This window comes from Piliocolobus tephrosceles, chromosome 19 (assembly GCF_002776525.5).
Source record: "Piliocolobus tephrosceles isolate RC106 chromosome 19, ASM277652v3, whole genome shotgun sequence".
Lineage (NCBI taxonomy): Eukaryota > Metazoa > Chordata > Mammalia > Primates > Cercopithecidae > Piliocolobus > Piliocolobus tephrosceles.
The window spans coordinates 18,913,417-18,932,514 of record NC_045452.1 but is presented as its reverse complement, the minus strand read 5'-3'; the positions used below and the strand labels follow the sequence as shown (position 1 = coordinate 18,932,514).

The 19,098-nt window shown below is 53.2% G+C and overlaps 1 protein-coding gene across 2 annotated transcripts; it reads left to right on the top strand.

The window, feature by feature from the left end:
• The first annotated feature begins 10,326 nt into the window (after window positions 1-10,326).
• On the top strand, window positions 10,327-18,679 carry SSTR3 (somatostatin receptor 3). 2 transcript variants are annotated; one of them, XM_023222266.2, is made up of 2 exons: window positions 10,327-10,996; window positions 14,972-18,679. In XM_023222266.2, exon 2 carries the CDS (start codon window positions 15,008-15,010, stop codon window positions 16,259-16,261), a length of 1,254 nt encoding a protein of 417 aa, XP_023078034.1. In that variant the 5' UTR covers window positions 10,327-10,996; window positions 14,972-15,007; the 3' UTR covers window positions 16,262-18,679. The 2 variants fall into 2 exon arrangements, with proteins under 2 accessions (XP_023078034.1, XP_023078035.1); XM_023222267.1 differs by lacking the exon at window positions 10,327-10,996 and adding an exon at window positions 12,134-12,280 and having other exon boundaries at window positions 14,972-18,571.
• The last annotated feature ends 419 nt before the right edge of the window (window positions 18,680-19,098 follow it).

The window sequence follows — 19,098 nt, the reverse complement described above, 5'->3', positions numbered from 1 at the left end:
TGTGGGTGTGTGTGTGTTGGCTCCACCTGTCTCTCATCCTCCTTAGACCACCATTCCCTGGGGCATGTCCTTCTCATCCTTCTCACAGGAGCATGAGAAGTCAAGCCAAACCATGCAGTGTTTAAGGCCTCTGCTCACGCTTCACGTGGCTGAGCCCAACACCGCCAATGGGGCAGGGACAGGAACTCTTCCCAGACTTGGAGGAAAGGAAATATTTGCTGAGCACCAATCCTAACGCTCATACCTCCTGTCTGGCCTTCTTGTTTTCACTCTTGCCCTTGGCCATTGTTTATCTCCACAGAGTGGCCAGAGTGATCACGTTAAACCACCAATCAGATCAGACCACTCCCTTGTATAACACCCTCCAATGGCATCTCAGGACATTTGGCATGAAACCTCTGCCCTCACCTACAAGGCCTATAGGATGTTGCCAGTTTCTACCTCCAGATCTCACTTGGCACTATCTTCCCTTTCCTTGCAAAGCTCCAGCCACAAGGGCTGTGATCTGGTTTGGCTGTGTCCCAACACAAATCTCATCCTGAATTGTAGTTCCCATAATCACAAGGAAGGAACCCAGTGGGAGGTAATTGAATCCCATAATCCAGGTGGGAGGAACCCAGCGGGAGGTAATTGAATCCCATAATCCAGGTGAGAGGAACCCAGTGGGAGGTAATTGAATCATGGGGGAGGGGGATGATTACCTCCATGCTGTTCTCGTGATAGTAAGTGAGTTCTCATGAGATCTGATGGTTTTATGAAGGGTTTTCCCCTTTTGCTTGGTACTTCTCCTTCCTGCCATCACGTGAAGAAGGACGTGTTTGCTTCCCCTTCTGCCATAATTGTAAGTTTCCTGAGGTTTCCCCAGCCATGCTAAACTGTGAGGCAATTAAACCTCTTTCCTTTATAAATTACCCAGTCTTGGGTACGTCTTTATTTTTATTTTTTATTTTGTTTTATTTTTTGAGATAGAGTCTTGCTCTGTTGCCCAGGCTGGAATGTAGTGGCATGATCTCAGCTCACTGCAACCTCCGCCTCCCAGGTTCAAGCAATTCTCCTGCCTCAATCTCCTGAGTAGCTGGGACTACAGGCATGTGCCACCACACCCGGCTACTTTTTGTATTTTTAGCAGAGACAGAGTTTTGTCATGTTGGCCAGGCTGGGGGTATGTCTTTATTAGCAGTGTGAAAACAAGCTAATGCAGGCTGCTCCCAGGATTTTCACTGCATGCCAGGCCCCTTTCTACCCTGGGACCCTTGCTCAAGCCCCTCCTTCCACCCATAGCACCCAGAGCTTCCTCCGCAATCAGCCCACAGTCAATCTTGATCACCTCCTCCTCCTGCTTCTCTTGGTGCCTCTGTTGAAGAACAGTCTTCATCACAGTTTATAATTAAGTGTTTATTAAACAGGTCTATTTGTTCAAAAAGTGCTTCCCTTCTAGACTATAAGCTCAAACACACACAAGGACCTGTGTGTTTTGTTTTATACTAAGACCCTAGTGAGTCCTGGCCACCTAATCCATGCGGAATGAATGTTATTTGTACAAATGAGTAAGTGGATGAAAGAATGGACTTTAATGAAACGAGAGAGATGGAACCATGCCAGCAACCCAGCTGAGCCCACCCTCCAACCACCCCAGCCAGGTGCCAGCCATGTGCGAGAGGTGACCTGGATGTGCTGGCCTAGCTGTCTCCAGATGACTCGCAGCTGGCCACCATGAAAGAAAAGAATGGCCCAAATGAGCCCAGCCAACCCACAGAATCATAAGGGATAATAACATGGCTATTGTAAGCCACTACATTTTGAGGTGGTTTGTGACACAGGCACTGATACTGAAACCTTGACTTTTTGCAGTCTAGACTCTTCATTATCTGCTCCTCTGATCTCTGAGCTCTCCTCCCTACCCACCATTCCTACCACACTCCAGAGAGATACTGACATTTGGGGACACCTGACTCCATCCAGCTCTCACATGATATGGGAGGCAGAGCAGAACAGGCCCTGGAGAGGAAGAGGCACATCCAGGATGTCCCTAGAAGGCTTCTGGAGAGGACCTCAAGGAAGGTGAAAAGAGCAGTTTTCCACAGAATCCAAAATTCAATCAATACAGTTCCCACCTACTAACTACGTGCTTCACAGCAAGCTGTGGCAGGAGCTGGAGGTGCAGAGAGGTGTGAGGTACAGCTCCTTGCTCACCAGTGGTTCAGAAGCCAGTGGGAGAGACAGACGTGTGAATAGACATCTACCATGTGGCTTGATCCACAGATCACAGAAATACATTCAATATAGAAAGGAAGAGACTCTGGTCTCAAGGTGCTAGGGTAGAGATGTTTCCACCCCCCACCTCCTCGCTGAAAAGTGGCCACGGCAATAAGGAGAACAAGACACAGAAACACAAACTCCCACCTTCAAAGAAGCCAGGAGACACCTGTAACCCCAAACCACAATGTATGAGCAGCGAGAGCAGATGGAGGGTGGTAAATGATTGAACAGAGCTGAGGGAGGCAAACCTCAATGCCTGCTGCTACATGGTGGGGTGGAGTAGGGGCTTTGGAGACAGAAAAGATGCAAATCACCTGTCCTTGCAGAACCCTGGGGAGGCTCAGAATTAGGGAACCCAGACATCATGGATGGTGAGGCAGGAGGCTGAAAATGGGGGGTTGCGTGGGAGTCTGCTTAGGAGAAGTGAGATCCCTCAGCACCACCACAGATCTTCTCTTTTCCATTATGTGGTCAGGCATTCACCTCTCCCTAACCCCGGCAGGGAGAATTCAGCCAGAGTTCTCTGGACCCAGAGACATTCGCTACGGGGCAGAGTAGGGGTGAGGCACCAGACTGCTTTTGGAGATGCTGTCAATTCGATGATGCCTTGCAAATAATCACTCCTCCACTCCTACCCTCCCTACCCACCATTCCTACCACGCTCCAGAGAGATATTGACACGCCCTCCATGGGAAGGGCATGTTTCCCCTCTCCCCTGATGCTGGGCTTGGCCATGTGACTCGTTGTGGCCACTCAGGAGAGACTTCATGGGCTTGTCCGCACGGACATGCTCTCTTGTGCAGCCAAAAAAATTAACATGCCCTGGATGAGCCCACTGGTTCCCAGAGTAAAGGAGAAACACAGAATAGAGCTGTCTGCTTGATCTACAGACCTGCGACTTCACACAGATCTGCCCAGTCGAGCCCAGTCTAGATCAATTCATCCCAGCCGACCTGAACACATGTGAAGAGAAGAAATACTTAGTGTCGTGTGCCGTAGAGATTTTTGTGGTTGTTTGTTACACAGCACTATCTGACTGACACAAGGAGATTAAGTGAAAGTCTGAATACTGAACATGGTGACCCCAGCCCCCTTCCCTGACCCATTTCAGGGGTGCCAGCACCCAGCCATACACTCACGCCGGGAATGAAATTGGAAGATCTGGTCACCCCAGAGAAAAGTCTTACAGATGCTGACTTTGGGGTGTCCTTGACAAAAGATCCAGCTGCCCCACAGAGATGCCCACCATTGTACAAGTACTGCTCTTGGGCTCCAGTCAGATTTTAGTGCCTCATTCTTTCTTTCTTTTTTTTTTTCTTTTTGAGACAGAGTTTCACTCTTGTTGCCCAGACTGGAGTGCAATGGTACAATCTCAGCTCACCGCAACCTCCACCTCCTGGGTTCAAGTGATTCTCCTGCCTCAGCCTTCCGAGCCCTGGGATTACACGTATGCACCACCACGCCAGGCTAATTTTGTATTTTTAGTAGAGACAGGGTTTCTCCATGTTGGTCAGGCTGGGCTCGAACTCCCGACCTCAGGCGATCCACCTGCCTTAGCCTCCCAAAGTGCTGGGGTTGCAGGCGTGAACCACCGTGCCCGGCCTTAATGCCTCACTCTGAAACAGGAGTGGCTAATACAGGATGATTGGTTGAAAAAGGCTCTAATGACAGCATTGCCCCAAATGATAAATGAAAGACACCCAATCAAACAAGTAGAAGAAAATGAATATCAGTGAACAATAAGATGATGCAGTGAGCAGAAGAAAACTTTGACAAAACCATCATTGCCATCCTTGAAGAGATAAGGAAACATACATCCACAAATGAGTACAGAAGGCCACAGCAAAGGAGCAGGCAGAAATCAGGGGAGAACTGGCTGGGCGCGGTGGCTCATTCCTGTAATCCCAGCACTTTGGGAGGCCGAGGTGGATGGATTGCTTGAGGCCAGGAGCTCGAGACTAGCCTGACCAACACGGTGAAACCCTGTCTCTACTAAAATTACATAAATTAGTTGGGTGTGGTGGCATGTACCTGTAATCCCAGCTACTCAGCAGGCTGAGGCAGGAGAATCACTTGAACCCGGGAGGCGGAGGTTGCAGTGAGCTGAGATTGTGCCCCTGCACTCCAGCCTGGGTGACAGAGTGAGAGAGTGAGACTCTGTCTCAAAAAACACAAATGAACAAACAAAAAATAATAAAAAACAGGAGAGAGCTCTTAGAAATGAAAAATATGTTGATTTAAAAAAAGAGGGATTGGAAAAATCTGTTTTAAAAAACAGATTTTTTAAAAACCTCCCAGGAAGTAGAACAAAATGATAAAGATGAGCAACAAGAAAAGTAAAGATTTCATCCAGGAGGCCCAATATTCAAATAATAGGAGTTATAGAAGGAAATAACAGAAAAATGTTTCAGAACTGAAGAACACAAATCTTCAGATTAAAAGGCTACTTGATGCTCCAGATGACAAATGGAAAAAGACTCAAGCAAGTCTTGTTATAAAATTTTCAGAAATTTAAGGATAAGGCAAAGATCCTAGAAGCTTCCAGAATAATAATAATAAAAAAAGTTAGCTTAAGTTACACACAGTGGATTGGGATTAAGAATTGTGCTAGAGGCCGGGCACGGTGGCTCAAGCCTGTAATCCCAGCACTTTGGGAGGCCGAGACGGGCGGATCATGAGGTCAGGAGATCGAGACCATCCTGGCGAACACGGTGAAACCCCGTCTCTACTAAAAATACAAAAAATTAGCCGGGTGTGGTGGCGGGTGCCTGCAGTCCTAACTACTCAGGAGGCTGAGGCAGGAGAATGGCGTGAACCCAGGAGGCGGAGCTTGCAGTGAGCCGAGATCGCACCACTGCACTCCAGCCTGGACGACAGAGCCAGACTCTGTCTCAAAAAAAAAAAAAAAAAAAAAAAAAAAAAGAATTGTGCTGGAAGCTAGAGACACCCACAGATGCCTTCCGTCAGTTGAGTCAGAGTCATTCTCAATCTCAAATTCTATACCTAGCCTATCTATCAACAAGTGTGACAGGGGAATTCACTATTTTGAAACATGTACACTTTCTCCGAAAGTTACTGGGAGCTATGCTCCATCAAAATGAGAGAGGAGGCCAGGCGCGGTGGCTCACATCTGTAATCCCAGCACTTTGGGAGGCTGAGGCAGGTGGATCACTTGAGCCCAGGAGTTCAAGACCAGCCTTGGCAACAAGGCAAAACCCCATCTCTACTGAAAATACAAACATTATCTGGGCATGGTGGCATGTACCTGTAGTCCCAGCTACTCAGGAGGCTGAGGTGAGAAGATCGCTTGGGCCTGGTAGGCAGAGGTTGCAGTGAGCCGAGATTGCACCACTGCACTCCAGCTTGGGTGACAGAGTCAGACCCTGTCTCAAAAACAAAACGAAACAAAAAAACCAACCCCCCAAGTCCCCCACAAAATGAGAAAGTAAAACATCAAGAAGGAAGACATGGAATCTAAGAAACTGGGTTCATACAGGAAAAAGCTGAAGGCAATCCCCAAACAATAATGGAGAGAGAATCTCGGGATGTCAGCTGCACACGGGCCCAAGGGGCAGCTGGCCCAGATAAGAGGAGCTCGGTAGTCTCCACGACGAAATCGTCCCTGAGGCTGGACTCTGGAAACTCCACTGTGTGGTTTTTACGAAGCTATAGGAACGTGTGGAAATGCTTAGTGCAAGACATTGAAGATATTTTTAAAAACCAAAAAACGAAGCAAATGAAAAAAACGAAGCATTTATGAACTCCTGACAAGCAGGAAATAATATTTACATTGCATTAATCATGGGAACACTGGATACGCATTTAACAGAAACTCGAGAAGATGGGGAGAAGGGGTGAGAGTGTGTAAGAAATGTAAACTTCTCCTCTACTATAAGAGGAGTCAGTAGATAATGGGTAAAATTGAGGGATTAAGACATTAAAAAATCAATATGATATTTAGCAAGAAAGAGTTTAACCGAGGGAGCAATTTGCTGACTGGGTGGGATTAAATCTGGGTCGGGAGGGGCGGGAGGGACGTGGGAGGACTGCTGCTGCTGTTTTTTGCTGTTATAAACCTTTTCAGCACTACAGTAGTCCACTTTGTGCAGTTTCAGTTACCTTCGGGCAACCACAGTCCAAAAATATTAATAGCTTTTGAAAGAAAAAGACAGAAAGAGAGAGATCACCATCATATAACTTCTGTTAGAGTATATTGTTATAATTGTTCTATTGTATATTGTATGATTAATTATTGCTGTTCATCTCTTAACTGTGCCTAATTTATAAATTAAACATTATCTTTCTCCACCGTCGTGGTGTGTGGTTGACTCCGCTTCTCGCCACAGCTTCTCACAAGACTCTCAGGATCAAGTCATTCCTGCGCAAGAAACAAAAGCAAAAAGGACCCATTCCCCAGTGGATTTGTATGAAAACTGGCAATAACATCAGGTACAGCTCCAAAAGGAGGTATTGGAAAGAACCAAGCTGGGTCTGTCAGGAACTGAGCATGAGATGCTACACATATTTACGTTGCATCAAGGTCGTGATCATCTTACCATCGCAAGCTGAAAATGTCACCACTGTATGGACAGCTGGACATGTTTGATTGGGAAGGTACTTTTTCTCTTTGTTTATATGCTCTGCACTAGTAAGCTGGGTTCAGTAATACATAGGTGAGAACTTTTACTTAAAAAAAAAATTATCAGCCTGTAGTCCCAGCTACTCGGGAGGCTGAGGCAAGAGAATCGCTTGAACCCGGGAGGCGGAGGTTGCAGTGAGCCAAGATGGCGCCACTGCACTCCAGCCCAGATGACAGTGCGAGACTCTGTCTCAAAAAAAAGAAAAAATTATCAGGCTGGGCAGGGTGGCTCATGCCTATAATCCCAGTACTTTGAGAAGCTGAGGTGGGAGGATCGCTTAAGGCCTGGAGTTTGAGGCCAGCTAGGCCAACATAGTGAGACCCTGTTTCTGTTAAAAAAAATTATCATAGGTATGTAAAACATCATACAGGAAAAAATAATAGCATATATATGCAGGTTCACTACTATCCACAGTTTCAGGCATCCACTTCGGGTATTGGGATGTATGCCCCAAGGCATAAGGGGCGTAAAGGGGGGGGACTATTCTACTGGTTTCCAAATTTACTTGCAAACAGTACTTTGATGAAATAGAAGCAAATTTTATTTGCTTTTATTTCAAGAAATCTTGAAGAAGGGAGTGTCGGAGAAGGGGAGGGCTCTGGGGAAGGCTGCCAGAGCAGGGGATGCCTAACCGGGCTGAAGGTGAAGAGGGGGACCCAGAATGGACTGCTAGGGACTCACGGCCCCGGTGAGGTTCAGATGGAGGCCCTGGTGCTTTAGAACGAGAAGAGGGCCAAGTGGCAGGAGCGCAGGCTGAGGCTCGTTACATGGGGCCCCAGGCCACGGTAGGGACTGTGAATTGTATTTGACAAGGAGCAGGTGGCCACAGGAAGGTCTCAAAGAGGCAGCTGGGATAACTTATGTTTGTAATGGACTCACTCTCTCTGCTGAGAAGGGGGCGAGGGTGGAAGCAGGGGAGTGCAAGGCGATGGTGGGGTGGAGGAGGAAAAACCCTTCTTTACTGTCTTAGTGTCTCTGGCTGGGCTGAAGAATTAAACGGACATAAGGCAGATCAGCAGGAGAAAAACATACAGATTTCATTTACATGTATGAGGGAGCTCCCTCCACCCTCCGCCCAAATGACCAAGACCCAAAGAAGTGACTAGTATCAGGTTGAACAAAGAATGGCAATTGTGTAACTGGGAAGATAAGGGTTAAACGATTTGTTCATACAGATTTTTTTTTGGCCTCGACTCTCCTTATCTGGTAATAAGAATGTCTTTCTGGCCGGGCGCGGTGGCTCAAGCCTGTAATCCCAGCACTTTGGGAGGCCTAGACGGGCGGATCACGAGGTCAGGAGATCGAGACCATCCTGGCTAACACGGTGAAACCCCGTCTCTACTAAAAAAATACAAAAAACTAGCCGGGCGAGGTGGCGGGCGCCTGTAGTCCCAGCTCCTCGGGAGGCTGAGGCAGGAGAATGGTGTAAACCCGGGAGGCGGAGCTTGCAGTGAGCCGAGATCACGCCACTGCACTCCAGCCTGGGCGACAGAGCGAGACTTCGTCTCAAAAAGAAAAAAAAAAAAAAAAAAGAATGTCTTTCTTCCTCCTGGCATAGGGAGGGCATCTTTCACAGGGCATTTTAGCTCCTGCTTTCAGGAAGAAAAGGGGAGGTCAGAGCACCCTTTCTGCACCTGCTGTTTCTGAAGTGCCTTTAGTTCAAAGAAATCAATGTGCCAGAGTGGTGTATTCTGGGGTGGCATGTCCTGAACGCCTTCAGTGGCCTGGCCCAGAAGGGAGCCTGTGGATGGAGAGCAGTGGAGGGGTTCCAAGCAGGAGCAGCAAGGCTCGGTGCTGGGGAGGTGTGTGACTGGGGGCACGCTGATGAACATTTACTCCTTTAACCTTCACAAGAACCCTCGGGCCGGGCAGTCAGGGGTGTACACTCTACTGAAGGAGAAAACTGAAGTTCAAGTTCACTGCACAGCAGGGGCACAGCTGGGGCTCAAACTCCCCTGTCCAGTCTTCAGCCCCTGTACCCCAACCCTCAGGAATAAGTGAATGAATACATGAGGCTGGGTGCGCCTAGGGCACAGAGGGGTGAGGGAAATCTGCAGAGGAGGAAGCCTGCGCAGGCGGCAGACTCAAAGATGCAGTGCCAGGTGGGCTGCAGGGGGAGAGCTTTTATTCTGAGGGCAGTGAGAAGCCATGGGTAGGGAAGGGTGGTCAGTGCCATGGAAAACCCACCCTTGACCCTGAGGACACGGTCCCAGGAGCCCACCCACACCTCATGAACTTGTACAGACAAAGACAATGGGAGGCTGAGACCTGGAGCAAGGGCCTTGCCCCGGGCACGTGGCAAACGGAGGGGCAGCGTTAAGAGACCAGGCCGGCTCCAGGTAGAAGCAGGTGTGTCCTACTGTGTGCTGCCGCACGCACGGTGGCACCTCTGGACCAATTCAACTTCCAGTTCTCTGCAGCCCCAGGTACCTAGTGACAAAGGAGGTCCAGCCCTGGTCCCAAGCAATGGCCCAGTTTGGAAAGTATCCTAGGTGGTGCCTGGCACATAGTAGGTGCTCAGCCAAGACGCGTGTCCTTCTCCCTCCCGTCTCTGACTGTTCCTTTCCTTATCACTCCTGTGCTGAGGCAGGAATCAGCACAGGCTGGGGCATGGCATCCCAAGACAGCTGGGCCTGTGCTCAGGACCATAGGGCAGAGTCTCTTAGACCACAGATCAGTAAATACGGCCCATGGGGCAAATCCCACCCACTGCCTGTTTTTGTGCAGCCTACGAGCTGAGAGTGGTTTTTACGGATGACCATTTGCAATCGGTTTGATGAAACACTAACTCTAAACTCCAATTAAGCAAAATACGTTGCCTCTAAAAAGAACTCTTTTCTTCTCATTAGTGGACCTGCATTACAAAACACTGGCCTGAATTATCATTATTCTATTTTGAGTTTTGTCAGTTAGAAAATAGTGAAAATCTGTTTTCTCCCTGCACAATGATTTTGCCCTCAAAGCCTGAAATATTGGTTCTCTACTCTGTCCTTCTACCCCTCACCCTGCCTGGGGCTCTCCAGATTTAACCAATCCCAGGGCTGATGACCCCCACCCGGCCTCCCCGGTGGCCGGTGCTGGCTGCGGCCGGTGTGCCTGACTGCAGGGCTGGACTGTGGACTCACTCTCGGGCTGGTCAGCCCCACACCCAGCCTTGCCTTGGGACACAGCTGTTGCCCCAGGGCACCTGTGCCGCAGTGGCCTCGGGGAGCTGCTCTGGCTACTGGCTGGCAGCCTCAGCTCCCCTGAGCACTGAGCACATTCTTTTCTCCAACTCCCTGTGGGAGCCAAGGCCAGCGGGCGTGGGTGGCTGAAATCTCCTCGGTAACAGGGTCTGCCCCCCTTCTGCTCCCTCGCTGGGCCTCCTCCCTTAACCTGCCCCCCACCCCCCACACCGGCTCTCTGGCCCTCGGCCCCTCCCTGCTTGCTCCCTCCTTTCGCGGGCTCCATGTCACCATCTGTGGCACAGTCCCTCTCTGTCACTCTCCCTGCCAACCCCTCGTTCTCCTTCCTCCCTCCTCCTCTCTATCCTGCCTCTCTCTGCGTCTCTCCCTCTCACCCGTGTCTCCTCTCCTCTCTTTCCTCCTTGTCTTCTCCCTGTCACGCATCTTTCATCACTCCCCCTCATTCTGCCTTTCCTCCTACTCACGGTCTCCTCTCCCTCTGTCTCTCTCCCCCTCCCTCTTTCTCTCTCTCTCCACCTCCTCCCGACCCCCTTTCCCCTCTATTTCTATTGGTTTGTGCATCCCTTGTTCCCCTTTTCTCTTCTTCACCCTGGGAAGCTTCTCCCCATCTATCCTTGCCCCTGCCCCCCCAGGATGTGTCCTGGAGATGGGGGGTGACGTACCAGGCGCTGGTTGGGAAGTCAGGGCCGGAGACCAGATGGGAGAGGCTCTGTGGACAGCCGTGGCCGAGGGCCTGGGAGGGGACCTGAGCCTGCAAGCAGTCTAGAAGTGGGTGCCGCATGGGGACCCCAGTTAGGAGTGCCCTCCTAACCAATCCCAGGGCTAATGACCCTGGGGACTGGGCAGGGAGAGGGGGCAGCAGAATGATAACCAGCCTGGCGGCAAGGAGGGAAGCCCTCACCCCATGGGCAGGTAAGGAGGCTGGGGCCCGGATGATGTCCCGAAGGGGGGGGTCCCGGAAGCCCATCCTCTGCCCAGGATGAACTTGGGAGGCTGGGGCTGGGGAGGCAGAGGTTGGGGAGTCCCAGGGAGGCAGGAGGGGGAGGCCTTCCTGTGACCTCCCGGCCGGTTGCAGGGGCAGGGGCATTAGTCTCAGAATCTTGTGCCATAATTCCAGGATCTCGGAATCACAGAATCGCAGGCTGTCAGGGCTGGAGGGAGCCAGATGCATCATGTCGTTGGCTTTCCCAGCTCACGTGGCAGCTCTCCTGAGCTCCCCCTCCATACCCGGCACTGTGCTTGGCACGCCTCCATTTAGTCTCTGCAAACAACCCTGGGAAGTGGTCCGCTTGTCTTCCATACGATGAAACTGAGGTGCAGGGGGGAGAAGTGACTTGCCCGAGGTCACACAGCAATTTGGCGTCATCACTGTGCAACAGAGCCCAAGCCCCCAACCCTGGGCCCGTGGGGTGTGCTCCTGGGATAAGGCCCCAGGCCTGGGGTGCGAGTGAGTCAGCTGGCACTGACAAGCATAAGCCAGGTCTCTTTGGGGAGAAGGCCCAAGGGTGTAGAGGACAAGCAGAGAGCCAGGGGCCATCGCCCTGCACTCTTCAGGACTGTCATGGCCTTTGATTCTTCTCAGCCTGAGGCCTTCAGAGGAGCCAAGTGGGGCCAGGAGGTACTGATGGTTTAGAAGTAGACAGAACTGAGTTCGAATTCTGGCTTCTCACTCTCCAGCTGGGTGACCCTGTGCAGCTTACTTAACCTCTCTGAGCCTCAACTTCTTCCTCTCTAAAAACTCTCCCTCTTGGGCTTCTTGAGGATCTCATCATGTGCGTCTGAGGCTTCCATCTGGGGACAATGTCCCACCTTGGAGCTCTCCTTGCTGAACTGCTTGGCTGTTCACATTTATGGCTGTTCTGGGTGATGTCCTAGGTTCTGGGGTTAAGAAATAAATCAATCAGGGCCCCTGCATTCAAGAGCCAGTGTTCTAGTGGGTGAGAGATGGGCAAATGGAGAATGATTGGGGTGCCTGGCCTCCCTGAACTATTAGGGCTGTGGGGCTCAAGGCAGCCACTCACCCTCTCTGTGCTGTCTCCTCCTGAACAGTCCTCCGAGGAGTCCGCCCCCAGCTTTCAGGCAAGCTTGTGCCAAAGATAAACCAGACAGGGAGGAAAAGTCCCTCCTTCCCAAGGATGAACTAGATCATGCACAGGATTCCAGCTCTTTAAAGAAAAGACGGCACCTCAATTGCAGGTCTGGCTTACGTGCTTGGAAAGCTGTAATTTCCCTGCTTCTGCTGCCTGGGCCCCTCAAACTTTGACAGGGAAGACTGGCCGAGAACAAGGTGGAGACAGGGTTTTCCAGGAGGGGGTCAGGAGTTCTGGGAGGGGCGACTGCATTCCCTGGTACAAAGGAGGGTCTGGCTAGGCATGCCGTGTTCCTGCCAGGACCATGTGTGTGTCAGCGCATGCGCTTGTGGGTGCACAGACGTGTGCTGGGCAGGCGTGGGGGTGGGGCAACCTCAGAGCTTACCGCTAGTGGGCTACCCCAGGGGCATCTGTCCCTGAAGCCTGGAAATTAGGCCTGCCCAGCTCCTTGCTTCTCTCGCGAGCCTGGTGCTCCCCTCCCTCATCTAGCCCTGGCTTGTGATTGGCTGACCAGCAGGGATGCTATAAAGAGGATCTGTGTACATCACAGGGCGGCAAGGTAGATGGTGACGTGGGTTCCCTGCCAAGGAGGCAGGGCTCTAAGGTTCCAGGTTCCACAATTCCAGGTCTAAGATGGACTCATTCTAGCATTCTGAAATTCTAACATTCTGGGATTCAAGGATACTGAGTCTAAAATCCTATGGCTATAAGATTCTCTGACCGTTCTAAGAATTCAAAATTCTATTTTAAGATCTCTAAGGTCCATTAGGCTTTGAGTCCATGATCCTCATAGCTCAAAGTCCTGGGGGCAATTGGGAAAGCAGGATATCAGCTGGGCACTCAGGTGGGTGCCTTCCCAGGCCTGGCTTCAGTTTGCCAGCCTGTGGAATGGGCTTAGAGGTGGTCACTACAAATTTTTCTAGATTTGCCACTTCCTACCTGTGACCAGAACATGTGACCTCATGTTTGCTCCCCATCTGTGCAGTGGGGATGACAGTAGTGCTTCCCTCATAGGACACCATAGGATACTGCAGTTCACCAGCTTAGCCTGGCACCTGGCAAGTCAGGGCTCAGTGATGAGCAGCTGGCAGCACTGTTAGGATCCTCTAGCCCGCTGTCTAGGTGCCCCTCCCTTAGTGCTGCTGTTCCAGGCTCAGGAGACCTGATGAAGGGTTGGGGAGAAGGATGGGTTGAGAACAGGTTGGAGGATGACCCAGGCTCAGAATCCTTCTCTTCTCCCAGCCCCAGGAACAGGGAGGAGATGCTCTGAGCCTAGCCAGCTTGGGATGCTTTTGGAGAAGCCATGGCCTAGGGGTTCCCTGCTACCCTTGACTTCACCCAGCCTGGCACTGTAAGCCCGCTGCAGCTGGAGGTCCTTGGGGCAAGGGTAGCCAGGCATGCTCAGAGGTGTTTGTTTGGATTTGGGGTGCCTTTCCTTCCCAGGAGCTTTGCACCTCAACAGTGATGTCCGTATAGGGCGGTGCGGACCACAGCTCCCAGTGGAGGGAGGAACTGCAGGCCCAGTGTCAGGGATATTAGAAGAAGAGCTTCTCCTCTGAGAGATTTCTCTTCCCTTCAGGGTTTTCTGCAGGGAGAATCTGAGGACAGCCAGGAGCCAGGGGATTGGGGGATAATTAGGAAGAAGGGGTGCAGTGGGTAGTCCAGGCCCCAGAGGAGGCTCCTGCTTACAGCCTGGCCCTGCCTGGGCCTCCTCCTGAGCGTGGCTTTCCACAGTGGGGTCGGACATTCCCCCTTGGCATTGGAATTGGTCCACTCCAGGCTTCTCTGGTTCATTTGATGCCTGACACTGAGGCAGAGCTTGTGCCTGTGGGAAAGTGACAGGGCGGAAAGCAGTGGGGAGGGTCCAAAGCTGGCTGGAGACTCCACACGGGAGGGGATCAGAGTCTTACAGGGGAGCCCGGAGGAGCCCCAGCTTCTTACACACAGGCATGGGATGAGAAAGACACTAAGAAAGCACGTGGAGTGCAGTGGGGGCTCTTGCTTGTGCTGAGAACATTCCCTTCTCCAGGCAGCTGGCCCTTCCAGCCAGGGGGCGGGGCTGCTCTTGGATAGCATGTACTAAGTGAATTATAAAGTTCACCAACCCCAGCCGGCTGCTGGGGAGAAGGGACCTCAACCACCTGCCCCCCAGGTTCATAGCCAACCTTCCTGGGCAGGGCCTTTGGGTGGGGCATAGTGGGATGGCCCAGGCTGATGGGGGGGGCTAAGGACTCTGACTCCCAGGGGAGGGGACACCCCAAGCCTGTGGTTCTTAACTCCATTTGGAACCTGAAGAATCTGATATTAACCTTCACCTGGAGTTTAGGGCGTTCATGGATCCTCTGAAGTTCATGTAGGGAGCGGGTTTCCAGGGGAAGGTCCTGTGATATGAAGCAGTGTTTTTGAGATGTCAGGACGAGACCTGTTGGTCTCGCCAGCAATGCAACCCACTTCACAGGGGCCTGCCAGCTGGGGCCTCACATGTAGAAAGAAAGGGCAGGTATTGGTTGATGAAACAGTATGACTTCATGCTGCACACCACTCTCTCTCTCCACGAGGAAGAACAGTCACCTCACCTCCCCAAGCGTCAGTTTCCTCATCTGAGAAAAGGGGATAACATGACTCAGCCTTGCAGCGCTGTGCAGGGTGAATGAGATGGTGCACTTCCCATCCTCTGAAATCTCTCAGACGATGGGAGGATGGGCGTGCAGCAGGTCCCCAGGTTCAGCGTGATGGGAGAGGGCAGCACAGAGAAAGCCATTCTCTGCCGTGACCCAGCTGTTTTTCCTTCCCCCAGGCAAATAGCTGACTGCTGACCAACCTCCCCTCAGCCATGGACACGCTTCCTCCATCATTGGTGTCCACGACCTCAGAACCTGAGAATGCCTCCTTGGCCTGGCCCCCAGATGCCACCCTGGGCAACGTGTCGGTGGCCCCAAGCCCAGCAGGGCTGGCTGTCAGTGGCGTTCTGATCCCCCTGGTCTACCTGGTGGTGTGCGTGGTGGGCCTGCTGGGTAACTCGCTGGTCATCTATGTGGTCCTGCGGCACACGGCCAGCCCTTCAGTCACCAACGTCTACATCCTCAACCTGGCACTGGCTGACGAGCTCTTCATGCTGGGCCTGCCCTTCCTGGCCGCCCAGAACGCCCTGTCCTACTGGCCCTTCGGCTCTCTCATGTGCCGCCTGGTCATGGCAGTGGATGGCATCAACCAGTTCACCAGCATCTTCTGCCTGACCGTCATGAGCGTGGACCGCTACCTGGCCGTGGTGCATCCCACCCGCTCGGCCCGCTGGCGCACGGCTCCGGTGGCCCGCACGGTCAGCGCGGCCGTGTGGGTGGCCTCAGCCGTGGTGGTACTGCCCGTGGTAGTCTTCTCAGGAGTGCCCCGTGGCATGAGCACCTGCCACATGCAGTGGCCCGAGCCGGCAGCGGCCTGGCGAGCGGGCTTCATCATCTACACGGCCGCATTGGGCTTCTTCGGGCCGCTGCTGGTCATCTGCCTCTGCTACCTGCTCATCGTGGTGAAGGTGCGCTCAGCCGGGCGCCGGGTGTGGGCGCCCTCGTGCCAGCGGCGACGCTCCGAGCGCAGGGTCACCCGCATGGTGGTGGCCGTGGTGGCGCTCTTCGTGCTCTGCTGGATGCCCTTCTACGTGCTCAACATCGTCAATGTGGTGTGCCCACTGCCCGAGGAGCCTGCCTTCTTCGGGCTCTACTTCCTGGTGGTGGCACTGCCCTATGCCAACAGCTGTGCCAACCCCATCCTTTATGGCTTCCTCTCCTACCGCTTCAAGCAGGGCTTCCGCAGGGTCCTGCTGCGGCCCTCCCGCCGCGTGTGCAGCCAGGAGCCCACTGCGGGGCCCCCGGAGAAGACTGAGGAAGAGGATGAGGAGGAGGAGGATGGGGAGGAGAGCAGGGAGGGGGGCAAGAGGAAGGAGATGAACGGCCGGGTCAGCCAGATCACACAGCCTGGCACCAGTGGGCAGGAGCGGCCGCCCAGCAGAGTGGCCAGCAAGGAGCAGCAGCTCCTACCCCAAGAGGCCTCCACTGGGGAGAAGTCCAGCACCATGCGCATCAGCTACCTGTAGGGGCTTGGGGAAAGCTGGGGTGGCCCGAGGAAGGGGCAGAAGCCATGGGTGTGCCTAGGGCGTACTTCCCAAGGTGCCACAGGCCCATGATAGGATGTTGAAGGGCCTGGGCTTTGATGCTATTGCTGCCGGGACTTGCTGTGTGACCTCGGGTAGGTTGCTTCCACTCTCTGGGCCTCGTTTTCTCCTCTGTGACTCAGGGATAGGAGTCATCAGCCTGGATGAGCTATGTCAGATGAGAGGTTTGGAGGGCACTACTGCTGGGCTGACTTTGCTGAGCGAGCAAAAGGTGGGTGCAGACTGGCCTCCCCCCAGGGCTGGAGTGTGTGGGGGCATCAACCTGAATCTTGACCCTCAGAGGGACAAACCAAGGCCAGGATTTCTTGGGCTCAGAGTCAGGGACACAGGAGCCGCTGGGGGCTGGGCTGGAAACCTAAACAGAAGAAAGCCTAACCTGGTGGGAGGAGTGGCGCAGAAATGATCAGGCCCCAGATCAGCTCCCTCCCCTCGACTGTGAGGTCTTGGACCAGCTCTGCTCCTCTCTAGGCCTCAGGCTTCACCCGGGGAAACCCCAACAACCTCCATGCCCTTTTGGCCCAGGCAGTCAATGCTGGAGGTCCTGTGCTCCTGGGTGCAGAGAGAACAGGTGAATTTCCTAGGAAGCGAGTGAGGTCCAGCTTCAGGGTCTCCCACTGCCTGGGCTCTTTCAAGGCCCTGCATCTACTTTTGTACTTGTCATTTTGTATTCGTTTTCTTAAAGAGGGACCTCAAACTGCATAAGCTTAGGCCACGCAAAGCCTGGCTCCGCCCCTGCTGAGGTCAGCCTCCCAGTTCCCAAGGAAGCTCACGTTGGGTCTCATGGCTGGAGGAGGGGCTCCTGGGGGTTCCCAGGTCTTTGAGGGCTTCCAGTCACCTCCTTGTAGGAGGGGCCACTCCTGTTTCTCTCCTTGTGACCCATATTCTCCCTTCCTGGAGACTGAGGCAGAGACCCAGCCCATGGGGACTGGCATGGAAAGGCACAGTGTCTGCTGAAGAGCGCTGTGAGGAGAAGGAAGAGGAAGGGAGAAGAGGAAGAGGAAGAAGAAGGAAGAGGAAGACAAGGGGGAAAGGGGAGGATGAGTAGGGGAAGAAGAAGCACAGATCTGTTTCCTGGAGCCGTCTTTGGCCTCCCTGGGCTGAGCTCAGTGGTAGCATCTGTGAACCTGAGTTGCCGACAACAGCCCCACCCAACCAGTACTGAGGGAAGGACACGATCAGGGTGGAATAGCCAGGGTGCAACGGCAAATGCACAGAGTACAGACAGGCACAGGGCCTGCGTCCCTGAGGGGCCTGAGAGTGCTGCCAAGAAGGGCTCAGGCCTTAATAAAGCCCTAGGGTGAAGCTGGCTACCAGGGACATCGGGAGGACCGGGGAGCCCCTGGTGGGTGGGGAGCAGGCCTCCCCATGCTCTGTCATCCTGAAGACTACAGGTCGAGAGGCCCAGGAAAGACCAGAAGAGGTTGAAGTGGGACCGTGGAGGGGGACCACGGGGAGCAGCCACCATCCAAGGCTGGGCCTAGACTCTGTCCCAGAGATGGTCCCTCAGAGCTGTGGTGAGGCTGGCCCCGGGAGGGTGGGACCCCTGGTGAAATCCCTCCACTTCCCCACCCCCTGCAGAGGGCAGGGGTCCTCAGGGAAAGCACAGGAACCAGACTTTTGGAGACTTGGATCTTCAGCACACCTCAGGGTTCTGGGCTGGCATGGGCCTTCCGGGCCTCAATTTCCCCATCAACAAATGGAGATGAATCACAGCTTGGCTGCCTCCTGGGATCTAACAAGAAAATGAGTCATGTGAGGTAACTTCCAGGCTCACTGCAACGGGTAGGGTGGGGTGTATCAGATTATAAAGTGGGGGTACCCTCCTCACCCCCAGGCTTGGCCTATACCCCCTTCTCCTTCATCAAGTGGCCTGTCTGTGTAGGCCATGAGAAATGGGCAGTCTGGGGGTCAGAGGCCAAGGGTCAGGGAGGCAGGGCTTGGGGAGAGTGTGAGACCCTGAGAGGAGAAGGAAGTTTATAAAACCACATTTTGTGTGGAGACGGAGGCTGGAGGCCCAGCCCTGGGACTTGGTCTGGGGTTCCTTGAGGAAGATCTGAGGGTCTGAGAGAGGAAGGATGCCCTGGCTGGCCTTCTGGCCTTCTCTGGCTGATCCTGCCTTCTTGCTGCCTGAGACAGGAGAGCAATGTCCTAGAAGGGTCCCCAGGAGGCCAGTTAGGAAACCCTTTGCTGCTTCTGTCTCTAGCTCTTGTCAGTAAAGATGGTGACATCTGATAACAGCTGTGGCCTGGGCCGATTTATCTGCCAGACACTGTGTCCAGATGGGTGTGAATGTGCAGGTGTGTGTGGGCTCCGTGCACCCTGGCCTCTTCGGGTGTGACGTCCCAGAGTCCAGGTCCTTCAGGGAACGTGGAAGGCACCCTTGATGGGGCTGAGCCCACATCCTTATAAACCTTGATCCAAAAGCAGTAGATGTCCTTTCTCCCTATTATCCAAATATTACATTTCAGGGAAGAAAGTGGATTGGCTCCAACTAGGTCACATGATGGTCCCTTGGGCCAATCACCAAAGCCGTGGTGATAGGGTGCCATGGTTGGCCCGATGCAGGTCATGTGCCTACATTTCCAGCCAGAGAGAAGGTAGGGCACTGTGATGGACAATCTGGCCTGGCCCATGGGGCAGAGGTGGGTCAGGGACAGCCTACTAATAGCTAGGGGAGGTGGGCCAGGCACCAACCACCAACAGCACGCGGGTCTGGGTGTGTGTGGGGTTTGCTGTGTGTGGCTGCCTTTGCTGGGTGT

Coding starts and splice junctions, on each gene's coding strand:
- SSTR3 (XM_023222266.2), top strand. CDS start 15,008: ATGGACACGCTTCCTCCATCATTGGTGTCCACGACCTCAGAACCTGAG.